Genomic DNA, 22,936 nt, shown 5'->3' on the forward strand with positions numbered 1-22,936 from the left:
AGACTTACACCATACACCAAAATAAATTCAAGGTGGATAAAAGACTTAAATGTAAGTCATAACACCATTAAAGTCCTAGAGGAGAACATTGGCAAGAAAATCTCAGATATTTCACGCAGCAACTTCTTTACTGATATGTCCCCTAGAGCAAGGAATGTAAAGGAAAGAATAAACAAATGGGATCTCATCAAAATAAAAAGCTTCTGCATGGCTAAAGAAAACAGTATTAAATTAGCAAGACAACCAACTGTATGGGAAAACATATTTGCCAATGATACCTCAGACAAAGGTTTAATCTCTAAAATATACAAAGAACTTACACGACTCCACTCTAAGAAGACACCCAACCCAATTAGAAAATGGGAAAAGGACTTGAACAAACACTTCTCCAAGGAGGACATACAGAACATTCAGAGACACATGAAGAGATGCTCAATATCGTTAGCTATCAGAGAGATGCAAATTAAAACCACAATGAGATACCACTTTACACCAGTCAGGATGGCTATCATAAACAAAGCAACAAACAACAAATGTTGGAGGGGTGTGGGGAAACGGGGTAAGGTAGTTCACTGTTGGTGGGAGTGCAGACTGGTACAACCATTATGGAAAACAGTATGGATTTTTCTCAGAAAAATAAAAATCGACCTGCCTTTTGACCCAGCAATTCCACTGCTAGGATTATATCCTAAGAATCCTAAAACATCAATATCAAAGAACCTATGCACCACAATGTTCATAGCAGCACAATTTACAATAGCCAAGAGTTGGAAGCAACCTAGGTGCCCATCAGTAAATGAATGGATCCAAAAATTGTGGTACATATACACAATGGAATTCTATGCTGCAGAGAGAAAGAAGGAGCTACTACCCTTTGCAACAACATGGATGGAACTGGAAAGCATTATGCTGAGTGAAATAGGCCAGGTGCTGAAAGACAAATACCATATGATCTCACCTTTAACAGGAAGCTAAACAACAAAACAAACAAGTAAGCAGAAAAAAAAACCCCAAAAACAAAGACACTGAAATAGAGAACAAGGGGATAGTGACAAGAGGGGAGAAGGAAGGGAAGTTAAGGGGAAAAAGGGGGAGGGATTTGGAAGAACAAATAGGAAGGACACAGGGACGAGAACTAAGGGGGGGGGAGGAAATGGGAGGGAGGTGGGGAGCAAGGGGCAGGGGAGGCTGGGATGGGAAAAATAGACAAAAAACTGTACTTGAAAAATAACTAAATAAATTTAAAAAAAAAAAAAAAACATAACAAAAGATACCTTCTTTTCACTCCACTAAATTACGAGGAGGTACACAACTTAAAAGTACCTTTCTGATTGAAGCCAGTTCATTAAAATTGGCTCATTCTCCTTAGATGCTAATATTTAGTAGTGACTAAAGGAATAATATTCCCATTTTAAATGAAAGGCTATAGGCATGCCAATGCATATTAAGTGCCTAATAACCAACTGGAATTTAAGAAAGCACAAATGTGTAGCTTTGAAACTCCACGAGAATTCAGTAGTCTCATATCCTAAAATTTAATCTTGTCAATCTCTAAATAAAGTCACAAAAATTCTTTGATGTCATCTTTAACTCAGCACGACTATCTCTCTTTAAAGCTTTGGTTTTCCTTTGGTTTTTACCAAAATATCAACATATTTCCTAAAATGATGCACATAGGTTAAAAAATATTTGGAAAATAACAAGTCAATTCCATTTCTATTTTGAATAAAATTGTCCCAGGGGGGTTAAAAATTGGGAATCACTTTTCTAAAAGAGATTATGCTTTTTAAACAGAACCCGAGAAGAGAAAAATCTTGTCAAGATTTAGTTCCAAAAAATCTGTCAAACAGGAGAGAAGAAAAGTGATACCTGTACTTACTGTCGTTGGATCCCATGCCAATGAGCTCATCAGAATCAACATTGTGAACTATGGCTGCTTTGTATCCTGCTCTCTGTGCATTCAAAACCTGCGCGACAGAAAACAGTCATGGTATGAGGAAGAAAGTGCTTTGGTCACCCAGTCCCTCAGCTTCAACAAACAAAAATCAACAGTCTGTGCCATATATCTAGGACTTCTTGGATATCTTGTATACATAAGAATAAATCTCTTGTGTTCTTAAAACATAAATGGATGTTTTACAATTGATTATCAAGGACTTCTTTAGATATCTTCTTGATTTCATTCCTGGCATTAAGTGAAATGAGAAGCAAACAAAGGAATAGGGACAGAAGCTCAAGTACTAAAAAGATCCAAATCAATAAACCTGTCTAGCCCTAATAAGGTGGAGACTTGCAGTTACCAAGCTTCAGTCATCAGTCCTTGGGAATTCAATCTACTTCTAGTATTTATTAGTGTGATAAACTTGAGCAGATTATTTTTCTGCCTTATTTCTGTTACCACAATTTTAAAATGAGAATAACAATATTTTTCTCATGTAAACAGTATTAAAATGATTAATACTATGCATAACACATATAACCGAGTCAAATACAAGCTATTTTTATTAGCTTCATCATCAACCATGCTCTTAAAAATTCATTTCTAAAGTTTTGAAAATATTAAAAATACCTCCAGCCTGAAGTTGCTTATTTGGTTCTATCTATTTCATCATTCCTGAAACTAGACTCCAAAATACTAACTTTTACATCTTAAGAACATGACTATATATGTGACAAAATTTTACCTGTAGTATCTAAAAGGTATCCAAACAGGTTACCATACCTCACTTTAAAAATAAAAATATTTTAAATAAAAATAAACCCAGACCTAAGCTATCCAGTCATATAACCTTTGGACCACTGGTGGAAAAGGAAGGATTAGATCATTATTTGCATATTGATTAAATTTTTTTAAAAATTGGGTAGGCTATATCTATATAATGTACATATTATATACACATATATAGTTTAGAATACTGTGAAAACTATATACATATATACAGTTTTGAATACTTCGTTATGATAAAACACTCTTGAAATGCATCACCTATTATCATTGCATAGTGTTAAATTTCTCAAAGTATTTCTTCTTTTATTGTTTTTAAGATTTTATTTATTTATTTTTAGAGAGAGGGGAAGGGAGGGAGAAAGAGAGGGAGAGAAACATCAGCGTGTGGTTGCCTCTCACATGCCTCCTACTGCGGACCTGGCCTGCAACCCAGGCATGTATTCTGACTGGGAACTGAACCAGCGACCCTTTGGTTTGCATGTCCGCACTCAATCTAATCAGCCACACCAGCCAGGGATCTCAAAGTGTTTCTTTATAATACTTATACTTCTAAAGAATAGGGAAATTATTATTTTTTAATTTCCAGAAGGTCTAATATTCTGTTTTAGTTACCGGTACTGTAATGATTCACAACTCTACTGTAATTCAACAAAAATAAAATCTGAATCAAGTTCCAAAGGCTAAGGGAAAGCTCAAAGAACTGAGTTTGCAAGAGTCAAAAGAATAACCACGTATTCAGACCAAATGAATTTGAGTGTTAGGTAAAAGGATGAAGCTCATGGATTCAACCCCAAATCGACAAGTTAGCTTTGCACAGAGTAAATTTCTCTTCTATATTACCCTTGAATTCTCTAAAACAACCTTGCAATGCAAGTTGGGTCTGTAAAAGAGACAATAATGTGAATTAATCAGAATAATTTCATCCTATCATTGAAAAAATTGAGTTATCAGAGATAAGAGTGCCTCAAAGAACTAATATTTTGTTCATTTTTACAGCCTCTATAGCATCTATGAAATAGTCAGATACAGAGTAGGGATGCATTAAATATTCCTTGAATGAGTAAGTGAATAAAATATGTGTTTAAATTAGTAGCTCATTTATATTATAAATAGAGAAAATTAGAGATTTTTTAAAACCTGATTAAAATAACATAAATACCGGACCAACACAGTACTTATGCTCTAATGTCAGGAATAATGACAAGGAAATCAACCACTCAACAAAACTGTTACAAGGAATGTTTTGCAGTCGTGCAAGAAAAGGTCAATAATCAAGATGTTAAGTTCACTATTTCCTGTCATTGTGTACATGTTGTATTTTTAGGTGAATTTTCTTATTCAAATAAAATTGAGGAAATGTCAGCCCCACGATTTCTTCCCCAAAGATATTACCATTTTTCAAGGGATGGGGAAAAAAACTCTTAAAAAGAATATGATTTCTAAACCTTATTTCTTTTTTATGGTTATCTTTTAATTAAAATGATCCTTAAAATACTAAAATCTTTTTTAATGTGTTTATTATTTAAAAATTTTTTAAAATATATTTTAATGATTATGCTATTAGTTTGCCATTCCCCCCTTTATTCTCCTCTGCCCTGCACACCCCCTCACCCACATTTACCCCCCCCCCACTTAGTTCATGTCCATGGGTCATACATATAAGTTCTTTGGCTTCTCCATTTGCTATACTATTCTTAACCTCCCCTGGCTATTTTCTACCTACATTTATGCTACTTATTCTCTGTACCTTTTCCCCTTCTGTTCCCCTCCACTTCCCCACTGATAACCATCCACGTGATCTCCAATTCTGTGATTCTGTTCCTATTCTAGTTGTTTGCTTAGTCCTTTTTTTTTAGGTTTGGTTGTTAATAGCTGTGAGTTTGTCATCATTTTACTGTTTATAGTTTTGATCTTCATTTTCTTAGATAAGTCCCTTTAACATTTCATATAAGGGCTTGGTGATGATGAACTCCTTTAACTTGACCTTATCTGGGAAGCACTTTATCTGGCCTTCCAAATGATAGCTTGGCTGGATAGAGTAATCTTTGATGAAGGTCCTTGACTTTCATGACATTAAATACTTCTTTCCAGCCCCTTATTGCCTGCAAGGTTTATTTTGAGAAATCAGCTGATAGTCTAATGAGAACTCCTTTGTAAGTAATTGTCTCCTTTTCCCTTGCTGCTTTTAAGATTCTCTCCTTATCTTTAATCTTGGCTAATGTAATTATGATGTGCCTGGGTGTGTGTTCCTTGGGTCCAACTTCTTTGGGACTCTCAGAGCATCCTGGACTCCCTAGATGTCTATTTCCTTTGACAGATTGGGGAAGTTCCCTTCATTATTTGTTCAAATAAGTTTTTGATATCTTGCTCTTCCTCTTCTCATTCTGGCAACCCTATGATTCAGATGTTAGAATGTTTAAAGATGTCCTGGAGGTTGTTCCTAAGCCTCTCCTCATTTTTTGAATTGTTTCTTCATTCTGTTCTAGTTAAATGTTTCTTTCTTCCTCCTGCTCCAAACTGTTGATTTGAGCCCTCGTTTCCTTCCCATCACTGTTGGTTCCCTGTAGATTTTTCTTTATTTCACATAATGCAACCTTCATTGCTGCCTGGGTCTTTTTTATGCTGTTGAAGTACCCAGTGAGTTCCTGGAACATCCTGATAACCAGTGTTTTGAACTGTACATCTGATAGGCTGGCTTCAAAGCTCCAGATATATTTTTTTCTGGAGCCTTGAACTATTCTTTCATTTGGGCTATTTTTTTTTGTCTTGGTGCACCTGTTACATAGTAAGGGGTGGAGCTTTAGGTGTTTACCAGGGCAGGGCTGAACGTGGGGGAGGGGTCCGAGAGGGGACAGTGCCACTTGCTCCATTCTCTGCCTGTTTTCAGTTACTTCCCCTGCTTCCCACAATCCAATTGGGCCCTTCTGGTACTGATTCCTGGGTGAGTGGGTTTGTATACATTCTAGGATACTGTGGGTCTTTTCAACAAACTCTCCTGTGAGGCTGGGAGTTTCTCCTGCCAGTGCCTCAACCCCCACAGGTGTTTTCAGTCAGAGGTTTTGAGGCTTTATTTCCCCGAGCTGGAGCCCTCAGTTTCACGGTCTGCCTCACTCCCCAGTTGTTCCTCCTGGTTTATCTGCAAGTGAATGTGGGACCGCCCATTCTGCAAGCCATCACCTTGCCTGGTGTGCCAGCTGCTGCCTTGCCATATGTCCTTACCACCCAGCTGCCTGGCTCCGCCCTTCCTGCTGGTCTGGATGAATGTTTCTTCTTTAACTCCTTGGTTGTCAGGCCTCCATAAGTTCGATTTTCTGTCAGTTCTGATTGTTTTTTATTTTTAAATTTGCTATCACCCTTTTGGTTGTGAGGACGCACAGTGTCTACCTACTCCTCCATCTTAGCTGGAAGTCTGAACCTTATTTCTTACTTATATATGTATCTATTACTTATTCATTAAACTACCATAAAAGTACAGATTTCACTTAGCTGTTATTTAAACAAAAGTATATTTGGTTGGGGTTGCTATTAGTTTACCTGCTGCTTTAATGACTTAAATTTTAACTTCCCAAAAAGCTAACTAAGTAACTTAGGAGAAATGTTTTCTTTGTAAATCTAAAAAACATTTGTTCCAGAGATCCAGGTAGTAACATAAATACAATTTAAGAAATATAAAATTTATATAAAAGCTGCTCTCTACTGATCTAAAAGAAGTCTATGTTTCTTTTTAAAGCCAACTAATGCATGTAAGTCATTGAGATCACATGATTTAACTTGTTTTCCTGCAAAATACATATTTGTGAACAGACACAACACATTAGCACACAGAGAAAGGTGCTCTCAGAAGGATGATACAGAACAAAAAATGTAGTTCAGTAAGTATTCATTAAGTTTACAGAACACGTAAGGTATTGTGTGTTGAGCACAGTGTACAACTCAAAGGTGAATCAGAAACAATCATTATTCTTAAAAAGATCTCAATATTCATGGACATCTAAACAGGTCAGGTACCTTCTTGCCTTTCTATTTGCTCAGGCTGTTTTCTCTGCTTGGAGCAGGCTTCTTTTCTGTATGCCTATCAGGCCTTCAAATTCCATTATCTCCATGCAGCCCCTTCCCCCTCCCCCCATTCCATGCCCTGTTCCACACGCTGTCCCCAAGCACTCACAAAACTGCACATTGCTTGGAGTATTTATATCAGTGTATTTATATTTTTCTTAAAAATTTATATAGTACCTTAAATTGTAAATACTTATAGATACATGTACTATTCTATTTCCAAAACAAGCCTTACTGGCATCCTTAAATCTCCTGCAGTTATCTATATGTAAACTTTCCTGGACAGAGGGGACAAACTAATCATCAATTTTACAAGAGGCTACTGACTGCCCAGGTTGTTCAGAAAAACCAATACAAACAATCTGCTATGTGTGTAACTAAATCTAGCCATTAGATTCTTAAAATTACATCAAGTAACTGAGGAGAAATGTTTCTTTTACATATTCAAACTGTCATTGCCTCCATAAATATAAGATAAAACTATATTGATATCAAAAGCTGTTCTCAGCTAAAAAGTAATAATAAAATTCCTAAAACAGAAAACACTAATATAAGAAGAAATCCTTGTAGGTAATTTACAAGAGTAAATTCCAAAAAATAGAAATATGCTTTCAAAATTATAACAAGAAGTCTCCCCCAGGTTTTATGTTGTTTTCTCATTGATTTCTAAAATACAGTAAAATTAAATGAAGAAACACATTAACATATGGACCAACATGCTTATGAATACAAATAAGAAAAATATACTAAGGCTTATGAACTAAAAAACTCATGTGTCAGTCAAATTAAATTACATTTTTAAATAAGCAACAGTTGGTACTTTAAAAACATATGAAGCAGAAAACAAGTCATTTAATAAGCATGTGCAAGGTTTCACATTCACAAATTATAACCTCACATGGTGTCAGATAAAAGTAAAGAACTCAAAGACTCATGAATAAAAAGCATGCACAATGAACAAATCTAAATTCTAAAATCACCAATAAAAATAAAAACCACATTACAAAGCCTTCTGAACTATATTGCCAAACTTCCTTTTTAAAGGGACTGATCAGAACTATTAGCACCAATTGTGGTAAATGCAATAATACATCTAATCAAAAAACTACCTGCAATGAAATAATGTAGAACAGGTGGCACCTAACCAAGAGTTTTAAAGAAATATAAGACTGCTCGGTTTATTATTATAGTCAATATGTCAGAAGATAGAAAATTGCTAATACAAGAGTCTACAATAAGACAGGTACTAAAAGAAAGCCTGGAAGAGACATCTTATTTCCAAACTTTACAAACTGGTCACACTAACACAAATGAAATGGTCCTGATTATGCTTGATTACGTGAAGATAATCATGATTAGAGATCTTTTAAAGGACATATAGGCATGCAGAGTTGGGAAAACTGTTTAGATAAACTCTATTTAACAAGACTACAGACAAAAGGCTATATGAATAAAGGAAGCCTTTACATGCTGGATCTTTATATATGTATTTCTAATAACTAACACAACTCTACAATGCAGATATTCTTTTCTATACTTTAAAAATAAGAAAATATGGGTAAACAAAACTGCTCTAAGGTTACACATAGGCAGAGCTGAGATCTGAATAGAACATTATTTGATTAGATAAACTTGGGATTTCCCAATAAATCAGGATGGAGAACCAGGATTACTAAGCTTATTTACCATTTCTTTTAAATGTCTGGAAAAAAGGAATTGAAATGAGAAAGCATGGAGACTCAGACAACACTTCTCTTAAAATCTTGGGGGAAAAATATACTGTTAACCACCCCCTTATCCACTGTTTCATTTTCCAGTTTGTTACCTGCGATTAACTACAGTCTGAAAATATTAAACAAAAAATTCCATACATGAACAATTCCTAAGTTTTAAATCATGTGCTGCTCTGAGTAGCATGATGAAATCCTTCTCAGGCCCTCTCCATCCCTCCTGGGACATGACTCATTCCAGGGCATACAGCATAAATGTGCTGGACAGTATCAACCCAAGTCAGCAGCCATGTGGGTGAACTGATCATTAAGAGAAAGAGGAGAGCACATTCATGTAAGTTTTATTACAGTACTTTGTTATAATTATTCTATTTTATTTTTAGCTATTGTTGTTAATCTCTTAACGTACCTGACTTATGAATTAAACTTTATCATAGATATAAGAAAAAATATGTGTATGTACACATACATATTCAGTACAACACATGATTTCAGCCATCCACTGAGGGTCTTGGAATGCATCCCCTACAGAGAAGCAGGAACTACTATAGACAAAACAGAGTGTAAGCCATGAATATAAGCCAAGAAATGTGCTGAAGCATTGTGGTAGAGTGCTGGAAAGTGCTTAAGAGGAGAAAAGGCTGTGGACTGAAATACCTATAGCAGATTTTATGGAATGTGAATTATACTTTAACACAAATAGGAAATTTGGGTTAACAGTGAAAAAAGTTGGGGAAAATTTCTCATATGAGACATAGAAATAACAAAACAAAAGACAAGACCTAGCCAGGCATATTAAAAACAACAAACAAACAAAAACACAAAGACTGACCTCATTAAGCAAAGACGAGTGTTACTGAAAGGAAGGACAGCAGAGGAGTTAAAAGTATAGCCACTTGGAACTAAATTACCTGAATTCAAATTCCGACTTTGTCGTATACAAACTATATAAACTTAGGCAAATAACTTCTGTAAAATGATAGTAGTTCTGAGGATTAAGTGACTTTATGTAAAGCATTTAAAATAGCGCTTAGTGCCCACCACATATTAAATAAGTGCTAGTTATTACTATTGCCATTGTTACTGGATTTTATTGTTATTGGAGAGTCACAAGTGAGGAGGGACAGAGAAAAAGGGGACAGATTGTGCCATACCTTGAAAGGCATTCAGAAAAGTAAAGGTGAGGTCTCCTCTGTCAAGGGTTCACACTGGATACTTGAATGAGGGGTAGACACAATTAAAGCAACAATCTGCTAGTGCTTGGATTGATATGGAGAGGATAGACTGAAGATTCGGAAGCTGTTGTAACAAAGCAACCAATTTTTGAACCTGGAAAACTGGGTGACTGCACTTAACCAAAAATGAGAAAGCTGAGAAACAAAGCTTATTTTCCTGAAGAAGAGGGACTTTGAACACATGAAATTTGACAGGTAGCATATATTTCTCAGGTAGGTAGAATATGACAGATCAGGACTTGAGATAAAAATTTAGACATTTTCAGCAAATTAAATAATTTATTTTCAACAAATATTTGGAAAAATATAGCCAACTGGTTGTTGAAAATAAACTTCTAATAAAATGTAATCCATTCATACTTTTAAAATTTCCTGTTGTCTTCAACACACTTTAACATCTACACATGAACTGAGTGAGTCAAGTGTACTTTGTTTTTTCCCCAGGAAGAGATACTACAAATAAGCAGACCGGTGTCTATTTCTGAGCTATACCCCTGCAAAAGTGGTAAAAATGCAACAGAGATGACTTTCCTTGATTGAAAAGAACCCAATTAGCCATGACAGGTGTGGCTCAGTGGATTGAGTGCCAACCTGCAAACCAAAGGGTCACTGGTTCGATTTCTAGTCAAAGCACATGCCCGGGTTGCAAGCCAGTTGGGGGCATGCAAAAGAAGCAACCACACTCTGATGTTTCTCTCCCTCTTTCTCCCTCCTTTCCCCCTTTTCTAATACTAAATAAATAAATGTTTTTTAAATGTTTATTAAAAAACAAATCTAATTGTTATATCTGACAAGTCTGGATACTCATGTAAAATAAGACACACTTGGACAAGAACTTTAAAAACTTTTTGTTGTTGTTGTTCAATTACAGTTGTCCCCATTTTTCCCCCACTACTCTCCACTGTCCTGCCCACTCCCTGCCTCCCACATTCAATGCCCATTCCCCTGCCGTTCTCTTTCTCCCCGGGTCCGTTACACACGTTCCTTGATTTGACCTTTCACATTCTTTCACCTGTTCTGCCCTCCCATCCTCCCCTCCGGTCACTGTCAGTTTGTTTATTATGTCTCTGGTTCTATTTTGCTCACTCATTTGTTTTCTTGATCAGGTTCCACTTATAGATGAAATCATATTGTGTTTGTCTTTCACCACTGGGCTTATGTCACTTAGCATAATACTCTCCAGTTCCATCCATGCTGTCACAAAAGGTAGGAATTCCTGCTTTTTGCTATATTGTATTCCATTGTGTACATGTACCACAGTTTTTAATCCACTCATCTACTGATGGGCACTTAGGCTGTTTCCAAATCTTGGCTATTATTATAACACTGCTATGAACACAGGTTCTTCTGAGTTGGTGTTTTATGAAACAGGAAAACTTATGGTATATTCCCAGCAGTAGAATCGCTGAGTCACAAGACAGTTCCACTTTTAATTTTTTGAGGAAATTTTGTACTGTTTTCCACAGTGGCTGCACCAGTCTGCTTTCCCACCAACAGTGTACTAGGGTTCCCTTTTCTCTATGACTTCGCCAGAACTTGTTTGTTCATTTGTTTATGATGACCGTTCTGTGTGAAGTGGTACCTAATCGTGCCTTTAATTTGCATCTCTCTGATGACTAGTGATGTTGAGCATCCTTTCACATATCTATGGGCCCTCTGTATGTCCTTCTTGGAGAAGCATCTGTTCAGGTCCTTTGCCCATTTTTTAACGGGGTTATTTGTGTTCCTGGAGTGGAGTCATGTGAGTTCTTTGTTTTGCAGATCATACACCCTCTTCCCTTTTCACTTTACTGCTGTTTTCTTTAGCTGTGCAGAGAAGCTTTTTAATTTGATGTGTCCCATTTGTTCACTCTTCCCTTTACATCCCTTGCTCTAGGGACGTATGGGTGAAAATACTACTGTGTGGAATATCTGAAACATCTTGCCTATGTTTTCCTCTAGGACTTTTATAGCATCACGACTTATATAAGTCTTTTACCCAACTTAAGTTTATTTTTGTGTAGGGTGTAAATTGGTGGTAGAGCCAGACTGTTTCGATTATAGTGGACTTGTAACATAGTTTGATATCAGGTATTGTGATCCCTCCTACTTTGTTCTTCTTTCTGAAAATTACTGGGGTATTTGGGGTCATTTATGGTTCCACATAAATTTTTGAAATGTTTGTTCTATGTCTGTGAAACATGTCATTGGTATTTTAACAGGGATTGCACTGAATCTATAAATTGCTTTAGGTAATATGGACATTCTAATGATGTTAATTCTTCTAATCCATGAACACAGTATATGGTTCCATTTATCTGTATCTTCCTTATTTCTTTCTTCACTGTTCTGTAGTTTTCTGAGTACAGGTCTTTTACCTCCTTGGTTAGGTTTATTCCTAGGTACTTTATTTTTCTTGTTGCTATAGTAAATGGGATTTTTTTCTTAATTTCTGTTTCTGATATTTCATTGGTGTACAAAAGTACCTTTGGTTTTTAAATGTTGACTTTATATCCCACTGTTCTGCCAAATTCAATTGTTACGACAAGTAATTTTTTGGTGGAGTCTTGAGGATTTTCTACGTAAAGTATCATCTCATCTGCAAACAATGAGTTTTACTTCCTGCTTTCCAATTTGGAATATGCCTTTTTTCTTTTTCTTGTCTGACCACTGTGCCTGGAATTTCCAAAACTATGTTGAATAAAAGTAGTGAAAGCAGACACTCTTGTCTTGTGGAACTAAAACATGTTTTATTGAAATGCATTTTGAGTTCTAAAGCCTTTAATTGAATAATAGTGTTGTTTTTCCCTTGCATAAAGAATAATTTGTGACATCTGAACAACTGCAAAGGCAAGCTCAGAACCAGGATTACTTCAGACAGGCAGGTGACACATTATGACCAGCACATACGCATCTCCTGTAGATCCGCAGTGTGTCTGTCTTTAGGTGATAGTCAAAAGACGTTTGCTTCAGAACAGAATCCATTTTAAATATATTCATTTCTAAAATTTATGGTAATACAATTTTTAGCATAGTTCATTATTTCAGCAGTTTTATTAGAAGTGTGAAAAGGTAATTCATTAAAATTAGGAAGTTAAAAGAATATACCCAAATATATCAGATTGTAAGTATTTATGGAGAATAGAAATATAAGTGATATAGAGAAAAATATCAGTGATAAGTTGTAATTTTATTTACTAAAACAATAAAGTAATAAGAATAGAAATAGAGAAAGACATAATAAATATTAAGAAAATTCAACTATCTCAGCTTAGTAATAAGCATTTTAAAAATACACCTATTGTGAGATGTATATTGAGGACTTAACTACTAGGAAGAGAATGACTACATTTTCTTGAACTCCCATTTAATCATCTAATACCTTCAGTGACTTTACAAAGTATCTTTATTTTCCTTTGCTCTCAATCTGCTTTCCAGCCCAAGAATGAAACCTGGGTTCACATTTTAAGTTAGTATTTAAAAATATTTTAAAATTAAAATTTCCTGTTAATAGTGTTATCTATAAAAACCTGACAATTAACAACATATTTTCTGATAAAACACTGGAAGCTTTCTCTTGACTAATATGGTGGGAGAGTAAAAGGGAAGAAAACAGAGGAAAGAGAGGAAAGGAGAGGAAGGGAAAGAGTAAACACAGATTACAAAAAAAGGAAGATACCCTTTATGTGCAAGTTTACATAATTATCTATTTAGATAAATCTATAAAAGGGCTACAAGAAGAAACACTTGAATTTAGGATTCCATATCCAGCAAAACTATCCTTCATAGATGAAGGTGAATAAAATAAAAATGGATAAAGAACTTAAAAATAAGTCATGATATCATAAAAGTCCTAGTGGAAAACAGGCAATAAATTTCAGACATCCCACGTAGCAGTATTTTTCTCGATACTATCTCCTTTGGAAAGGGAAAGAATAAACAAATGGAACATCAAATTAAAAGGTTTCTGCATGGCTAAAGAAACCATCATCAAAATGCAAAAAGAACCAACTACATAGGAGAACCTATTTGCCAATGATATATCGGACAAGGGTTTAACCTCTCAAATATATACAGAACTTACATGACTTAACACCAGGAAAATAAACAACCCAAATAAAAATGGGTGAAGCGCTCTGGCTGGTGTGACTCAGTGGACTGAGTACCAGCCTATGAACCAAAAGGTCATCTATTCAATTCCCAGTCAGGGCACATGCCTGGGTTGTGGGCCATGTGCCCAGTAGGGGATGTACGAAAGGCAACCACACATTAGTGTTTTTCTCCCTCTTTCCCTCCCTTTCCTTCTGTCTAAAAATAAAGAATAAGATCTTTTTTTTGAAAAATAGGCAAAGGAGCTGAATAAACACTTCTCTAAGGAGGACATACAGATCACCCATAGATGTATAAAAAAATACTCAATATCACTAGCCATCAGAGAGATGCAAATTAAAACCACAGTGAGATACCACCTTATACTGTCGGAATGGCCATCATCAATAAATTTAATAAACAACAAGTGCCAGGGGGGGATGTGGAGAAAAGGGAACCCCAGTGCACCATTGGCGGGAATGCAGACTGGTACAGTCACTGTGGAAAACAGTATGGAATTTCCTCAGAAAAATAAAAACTGAACTGCCATATGACACAGCAAGTCTACTGCTGGGATTATACCTTCAGAATTTTGAAACACTAGTTCAAAACAACTTATGCACCCCAATGTTCATAGCAGCATTATTTACAATAGCCAGGTGCTGGAAACAGCCTAAAAGCTTATCAATAGATGAGTGGATAAAAAAAAAACTGTGGTACATTTACACAATGGAATACTACATAGTAGAAAGAAAGAAGGAATTCCTACCTTTTGTGACAGCATGGATGGAAATGGAGACTATTATGCTAAGAGACATAAGCCAATCAGTGAAAGATAAATACCATATGACCTCGCTTATCATTGGAATCTAATGTACAAAATAAACTAATGAGAAAAATAGAACTGGGGGGGGGAATAGTAGAAGGAAAGGGAAGGGATTAGTCAAAGAACATGTATGAATGACCCATGAACAAAGACAACAAACAAGGGACTGACTGTGGGAGAGAGGGGTGGGCTAGGTGGACGGGGGCAACAGGGAAAAAACTGGGACAAATGTAATAGAAAACACAAGAAAAAAATCATTTAAAAAAGACAGAACAATCTAAAAAAAGGTAAAATGGAAAATAAAGAAAAACTGATTCTGTCAGTAGCCCTATAAAAAATAGCCCTATAAAAAAAACAGAATCTACACAAAATAAAAAGTATCAGTAAATATAACTATGTAAGTATTATGAAAACAGTATGAAGATTTTTTGTTACTATTTTTTGTTTTAAAAGAAATCTATATAGCCCTGGCCAAGTGACTCAATTGGTTAGAGCATCATCTGATACACCAAAAGGATGCAGGCTTGATTCCCAGTTAGGGTACACGCGTGGGGTTGCAGGCCAGGTTGTAGTAGTGGACGCACAAGAGGCAACCACACACTGATGCTTCTCTCCCTTTCTTTCTCCTTCCCTTCCCCTCTGTCTAAAAATAAACAAATATATTTTTAAAACATGATTAATCCATGTGTTGTCTATAAGACTCACTTTCACAATTTAAAGATATAAAAAGCTTGAAAATAAAAAGAAAAAACATATACTGTGCAAATAGTACAAAACTAGACTTCAAGATAAAATTGTTACTGAGACCAAAAAAAACCATTTTACAATGTTTTCTATCAAGAAGCATTTATATACCTATTTAAGAGCATTTATACACCTAATTACAGAGTTCCAAAATACATGAAGCAAGAACTGAGACTTGATAGAAAAAATTCCATCAATAGCAGTGGGAGACTTCAATCGAGAATGTCTATAGTGATTAGAAATAGTCATAAGATCAACAAGGTACAGAAGAAGACAAACCAGCAGTCCCCAACCTTTCTGGCACCAAGGACTGGTTTTTCACAGACAGTGGTGGGGCAGAGCTCAGGAGGTGGGGTCAGGAGGAAGAACTCACGTGAGTTCCCCGTGCAGACAGGTTGGGGCTGGGGGTCTCTGACTTAAACATCACTATAATTGACTAGACCTAACAAACATCTATTCAGCATTGCACTCAACAGTAAATATTCTTAATAAGTGCACATTCTTCTGGACAGACCATGTGTTAGACCTTAATAAAAATCCTTGATAACTTTGAAAGTATTGAAATCATACAAAGTACCACAGAGCTGGAGAATGTACCTCAGAAATCTACCTTTGGTCTCCTTGAGTATGTGTTTGAATATAAAGATGTATATTTATATAGTGAGTTTCTATGAGGCCAGAAAAACAATCTCAATGTGGAAAGAACAACTACTGGAAAGCTTAAAATGAACAATTCCGAGTTCGAGCAGGGTCAGGAGAATTTTAAGTTCTGACCTCTTTGTTAGAAAGGGGAAACTACCTTGAACACCCAGGGCATTCAGAGGAAACCCTGGAAGCATCAACTCAGCAGTAGAACTAAAATAGGAGTCCTCAAGTAAAGGCTACTGTCCAACAACTTACACTTTAAAAACGAGCCTCGAAGGAACAGAGCTCACCTGTAAGGAACTAAACTGCCAACAAAACAAAATTAATCGGCCTTTTTAAAAAATTTAACCTTTATGGTATTTTTTCCATTACTATTCAGTCCCCTTATACTACCTTCCACCCAGCAATCACCACCACACTGTTGTCCATGAGTCCTTTTTCCATTCTGCTTAATCCCGCCACCCCATCACCTCCCTACCACTAGCTGCCATCTGCTCTATACCTATGAGTCTGTCCCCATTTGCCTTGTTAGTTCGGTTTGTTCATTAGATGCCACATATGAGTGAAATCATATGTTATTTGTCTTTCTCTGACTGGCTTATTTCACTTAGCATAATGTTCTCCAGGTTCATCTATACTGTTGCAAAGGGTAAAACTTTCTTCTTTTTTATGGTCAAGTAGTATTCCATCATGTAAATGTCCCATAGTTGTTTTTAAAGAAACCACAAAACCCAGACACTCAACAATGGCCAATATTCAATCAAAAACTACTGGACATGCAAAGAAACATGAAAATGTGGCACATAACCAGGAGAAAAATGAGTAAAAAAAAAAAAACAGACCCAGAAATGACACAGACATGGAATTAGCAGATAAGAACTTCAGAACACCTATTACAGACAATAATTTATTATAATTACATTGATTTACAGAAACAATATAAATTATATAAAATTACAAATTATGGTCCTGGTCTGTGTGGTTCAGTTGGTCGGAGCATCTTCCTATAATTGAATAGATGTGGGTTTGATCCCCAATTTGGGTGTTACGATCTGGGTGTTATCTGGGTACTTACGGAAGGCAACCAATTGATGCTTCTCTCTCACATCAGTGTTTCTCTTTCCCTTGCTCTCTCTCTCTCTCTCTCTCTCTCTAAAAGCAATGAAAAAATGTTCTGGGGTGAAGATAAAATAATAAAATTATAAATTATGTTCCAGGATTTGAAAGAAGTGCCCTGGCTGCTGTGGCTCACTGGACTGATCACCAGTCTGTGAACCAAAATGTTGCTAGTTTGATTCCTGGTTATGGCACATGCCTGGGTTGTGGGCCAAGTCCGCAGTTGCAGGTGTATAAAGGGAACCAATTAATGTTTCTCTCCCTCTCTCTCTCCCTTCTCTTTCTCTAAAAATAAATAAAACCTTTTTCAAAATATATGAATATAACACTGAGAAAAATGGAAGAGACACATATATACACACTAGCACAAACATATTTTTAAAAGATGGAAATAAAACTTCTAGAGAAGAAACACTATATCAGAAATGAAAAGTTCACTAGATGCACTGAATGAAAGATGAGAGAATGCAGAAGAAAAGATGAGCAAATCTGAAGACAAAGTTACCTAAACTGAAACACAATCATAGAAAAGAGGAAAAGAATCAAAAAATATTGCAAGATTAAAGGAAACATGACAACTAATTTAATGTGACCCATGACTGGATTCTGAAATGATTAAAAACAAAATACCTAAAGCAGTCAATTTGAGGGCAGTTAGGAAATTGACCTAACTGCTACTCAAGTAAACATGTGCTCACAGCATTTAATGACATTAAATTTCATAAGTGTGGTAACTGTATTTTGTGGACATGTAGGAAACTGCTGTTGCAGGAAAGAGAAAATCATAAGACATAAAAGATGTGGCCATTCTAAAATAGTCTAAAACACTTGCAAATAATTAACAATGATAACGTCAACAGGATAATGCCTTGGGGGCATTATTTTTTAAATATCCATCTGGGTACTCTAAAAACCTGATCCATTTTAGTCAGGCCAGGGTAAATAAATTAACTTTAAATACAGGGTCCAGCAGAAGTAACTCCTGGGTGAGTGTGATTGGTAGGATAATAGTGTGGGTGTGACAATTTATAGTTTTAATTTAAACATTTCACCTGAAATGTCATATGGTGTGCCTGAGTGTGATATTGTTAGGTTACAGAATTACATGCCTATAATTTTGTAATAAGAGATTTTGTAATAAAAAAGGGGAGCTATTTGTGCCCTACCCCATATAATAAATTTCAATTACCATGATTCATTAGTAAAGTAATATACTAATTTCACCATTTCTCAAAAAGATAAAAGTAAAATCCTGCTACACCTTGAAGATAAGTGAAAATCACAATACTAAAAAACTGATTTTGAAATAATTTATAAAGTATTACCTTAAAATTACAAAGATCATTTTCTTATGGTTTTTGTTAAAAAACATTAATTATCAGAAAACTAAACTTATTATCACCTTGAAAAACAGAGATCTGATAACACTTAGAGCATTCTGAATGCCAGACATTGCTCCTTAAGAACTACCTTGTTTACTTGTACATATCTCAAGCCCACAAGAATCTCTCTCATATAAATACCTGTTCTTCAAACTAAATCACAACTAAGGTAACTGTTAATCCACCCAACCCAATAAGACATGCCATAAAAATAAAATTTCCTTATATCTCTTGCTTAGTTGACCTTAAAAGGATGCCAGAAATTTTATTTCACTCATTGTGGAATAAAATTTTATCGTAATATTTTGCATTTTCCCAGCTTTCTCAAGTAAATGGCACCAAGTGTAATTTGACCTTTTCCAGTGACTTGTAATCATAAACAGCTTCACCAGACCTTAGCTGGTTTTTCTCTTTAATGTTAAGTGTCAAATATTACTTCCTCTCTGTGTGCTTACTACTAGGAGATGACTGGTAGTCACTACAGCTTCATTCTACCCTTGGTCAGAGAAACAGAGAAGTAAACCTAAGAATTCTAGACTTAAAAAAAAAATTAAGTACTTTTATAAAGGTTGAGAAAGAATTCTACACTTAAAAAAAATTAAGTACTTTTATAAAGGTTAAGAAAAACTCTTAGGAAAAGTACATGATTTTAATACTGAAGCTTTGTGACACTATCTGATATTTATTACAGTATCTGATATTTTAGGTGATGTTCTGAGATGTGCCTTTTAATGACACTTCACAACTGTATATGTCTATTTAAGCTTAGAGAAAAGCTGAATTTATTTGTTTCATTAGAAAAAATTTTGGTAAGGCCAGGAAAATCTGTATCTGTATGCATAGTTGTTTGTTTCAGTAAGGCAGATAACAAAAGCCAGAATCCTGGGAACTTTAAAAATCAATTAAGACTTTGTTATGTTTCAGTGGCAGCATTTAAGCCAATCTTTGGTACATGGGAAAGTAATTTTTAAATATATAAGTTCATCCAAAGGTTGTGGGTTATTGTTAAGCTGATTAAATAAATATATAGGTAGTAAGAGTTGTGGACAATGAAATAATTTAGTGGATCTTGGTGAACTTTTAAGTAAAAAGAAAATCTGTATACTAGAGTATCATAAGTAGTACAGGAAAGTACTGTTTCATAAAACTTTATGGCTGTGTGTTGTTATATATTGGGACATGAGTAAAAATAAATGTCTCAGTGTGGGCTGCAGTCAAATGTTTGAAACCCACTCATATAGTGCGTTCTTAATGTTCTGTAGGTTGCCTGAAATCAGAAAGGAGATTTGTACTTTTCCACTCACTGCAACAATAATATTCTGCAACATACCATCGCAAAATCAGTCAATAGTTTATAGGTCTTTTGAGCATGGCTGTTTCCAATGAACTTTTAATGCTGTTTCTGACACATGATTAGTCCTAAAGGTTAAAACTAAAATAATAATAATTTTTTCTTAGTGACATTCAGAAAATTCAAATAAAGCTTTATGTGTGGCTATTTCTGATGCTTGTCATTAATTTGAAGTAAAGATGCTTTTTAAAAAAAATTTTCATTACAAATGAACTATTCCACTTAAACTACATTAGTTAAAAGCTACATAAATATTTAATTTTCAGAATTGCAATTTAAGTTTAACAAGAATATCCATATAATATTCTCTAGCTACCTGTGTATATTAAAGGACACATTAAAATGAAAAATCTAAGTTCACATTTTTTATGAATACTGATAGGATTCATATCCAATCAAATCTTAATCATTTCTCATCCTAACACAGCAGAAGTTCTATTTCAACCCACCCACCAGTGTAAATAAAGCTTGAGGGGAGAACTTCTTGTGCACCGAAAGAATAATAACTCTCTGAACTTGCTATCAGCCTACTGGGAATTTCCAAGCATGCCAGGGACTCCTACTGCACTTAAAAATAACTGATGGAGCAATTACAATAAGAATTGTGAAGCTCAGCGCCACCCAGTGACAGATCTCTGATTATGCGCTTACCGTACTGCCTATTCATTGTGGTGTTCTGGGGCACTAAAAAAAAGCTCTGCTCCACAGCAGCTGAAGTAAGAAAAGATATACCTGTGAGTTTTCTAGGCTAGAATCAAGTGAGAAGGAAAGACAATAAATATTATGGAACAAAAAGAAAAGAATCTACATAAAGAAACAAGAAACACTGTACTGCTGGGATTTGCTCTGGCCTTAGCAAGAAATCTTTCCCATCACAAGCTTTTTCAAACACAACACAGAATGAGCAGCTTTAATAAGCAATCACTTCATGGTACACTTAATACCACTTTACTAAAACATTTGAAATTATTGTAAAAATATTACAAGTAGGAAACTCTATAAAAATCAGATATTAATACTAGTTTAATATGATCTGTATATTAATAAAACCTAAAAGATGAAGAATTTACCTAATAAAGTTTTTAATTTGGTCTGCTTAAAGTACTTTAACAACTTTAATATTAATAAGTAACAGGTCTCTCTTATGCTATATTTAAAAACACAGTGAGATAAAAAAAACCCACCATAATACAGATACTGGGTGGTTTCAGAATCTGGCCTCTTCTGACTGCCATGGCTATATACACTGGGTTTGGGCAGTTCTACCAACCTGAGACAACCGCAAAGATTAAATCCCATTCCAACACCATTCTTTCCTCATGTTATTTTAGTATCACTAGAGGCCATGTGGAGAACAGCTACTCCACAAAAGACAGTACTGGGCTAAAATGACACTTTATTAACATAAGTTCAATGATATAAGCTATCTTTCCCTCTTCCTTTCAGCCCCATCTTCCCTCCTTAATTAGACATTCATCATTTACAGTGTATCTGAGTAATCTGAGTATCTTGATTTTGAAGCAAAAGAATGTGTGGGGAAGAGATACGTAAATAAAGTTACCGAAATAACACTGCTTCATTGGGTTAGTGTAAAATACATGCAATTCACTAATTCTCTGGTCTTCTTCTTTCATTTAATATTACATTCCTGATTTTAAAGAATTTTTTGCTTTGTTAAAGTTTTAATATTGAATAAACTTGTGTCTAAAAAAATTAATTATTAAAAGGCAGTTATGTTTATCAATTAAAGAGTGGGAGAAAAAACAAATGAGTAAATTAACTAACTAGCAGCAAAAAGCTGTTTGAATCATAATATGGGTTGAAATGTTTCCATCCACCAAGTATCTTTGGACACATTCTTTTAGTAGAATCTTTTAAACATAATTCTCAAGTAGATTAATAACAAGTGTTATATATTCTATATATTACTTTGTAGGATTATAGAGAAGACTTAGAAAAATCAAGTGACAACATTAAATCACTTTCAGATTATTTACAGAGGTTAATTTCTACTCAAGGTCATATCTACTTACTTAGTACTACTGAAATAAAAGTGCAATTCTGGAAATACCACGTAATGTATTAGCCAGGAGGGTGAAAAATGACAATGAAAGGTAATCCTACAGAGGAAAACCGGAGGACTAGTTTGTAATATAATATAAAAATTTTGCAAAAATATTTTTATATTTATTATTATGACCTTACAGTGTAGATCCAAATAATCTTTAAAAAGTTTATTGTAACTTTTAAAAATTCTCATAAAATATGTAGACCTACCAAAAAGTATTTGTGGGACAAATACATAACTAGATTTAAAAATACCCAAGAACATTAAGTGAAGTGCACATGAAGCCAACAGAAGGTTCCGATAATATTATTTATTCCCTAACCCAGTTAAATTTAATTGTAAGCCCTTAGGGTGTTCTAAACTAGTTCATTCTGCAAATATTTATTAATCATCTACCAAGTACCATACAGTGTCCTAGGCACCAGAACTAGAGAATCTAAAACATTACCTTTTCCTTCAAAGAGACTGACATAGGATTAAATAAATACTATATAAAAGAAGTGATCTGTTCTTCCTTGGAGAAAAATCACAAAAGGTTTCAGACAAGAGATGATATTTCATCTTATACCTAGAAGTCCAATTTCCCAGACGGAGAAGCAGAGAAAAGATGTTACAGATGAAGAACATGGTCAAAACCAAGAGACAGGGAGAGACTACTCGGCATGTATGGAAACTTGTAAATTCTTTTTTTTTTAAATTCTGGATTTGAAGGATTTTATTTATTTATTTTTATTGGGAGGGAAAGGAGGGAAGAAAGAGAGGAGAGAAACATTGATGTGTGAGAGATCCATCAACTGGTTGCCTCTTGCACACCCCCAACTGGGGACCTGACCCACAACCCAAGCATGTCCCCTGACCAGGTACAGAACCAGTGACCTTTCAGTTGGCAGGCCAGCACTCAATCCACTGAGCCACACCAGCCAGGGCATTCTAAATTTTTGAAGGTTAAGGTTGAGGGGACAGGGGAAGTACAAATGTGACTTGAGA

General features: G+C 35.1%; 1 protein-coding gene across 3 annotated transcripts in view; it reads right to left on the minus strand.

Moving 5' to 3' along the window:
• The window catches only part of RNF13 (ring finger protein 13), a 134,561-nt gene that overhangs the window by 62,804 nt on the left and 48,821 nt on the right, over window positions 1-22,936 (minus strand). For 2 of the 3 annotated variants that reach the window (XM_037150413.2, XM_037150412.2), the window contains exon 5: window positions 1,880-1,967. In XM_037150413.2, coding sequence (XP_037006308.1) covers window positions 1,880-1,967 — 88 coding nt within the window. Of the gene's footprint in view, window positions 1-1,869; window positions 1,968-22,936 lie in introns of all 3 variants that reach the window. The other variant, XM_037150414.2, reaches the window with a different exon arrangement.

The sequence above is a fragment of the Artibeus jamaicensis genome, unplaced genomic scaffold (genome assembly GCF_021234435.1).
Source record: "Artibeus jamaicensis isolate MK-2021 breed Jamaican fruit bat unplaced genomic scaffold, CSHL_Jam_final contig_466, whole genome shotgun sequence".
In the NCBI taxonomy this organism is placed as follows: Eukaryota; Metazoa; Chordata; class Mammalia; order Chiroptera; family Phyllostomidae; genus Artibeus; species Artibeus jamaicensis.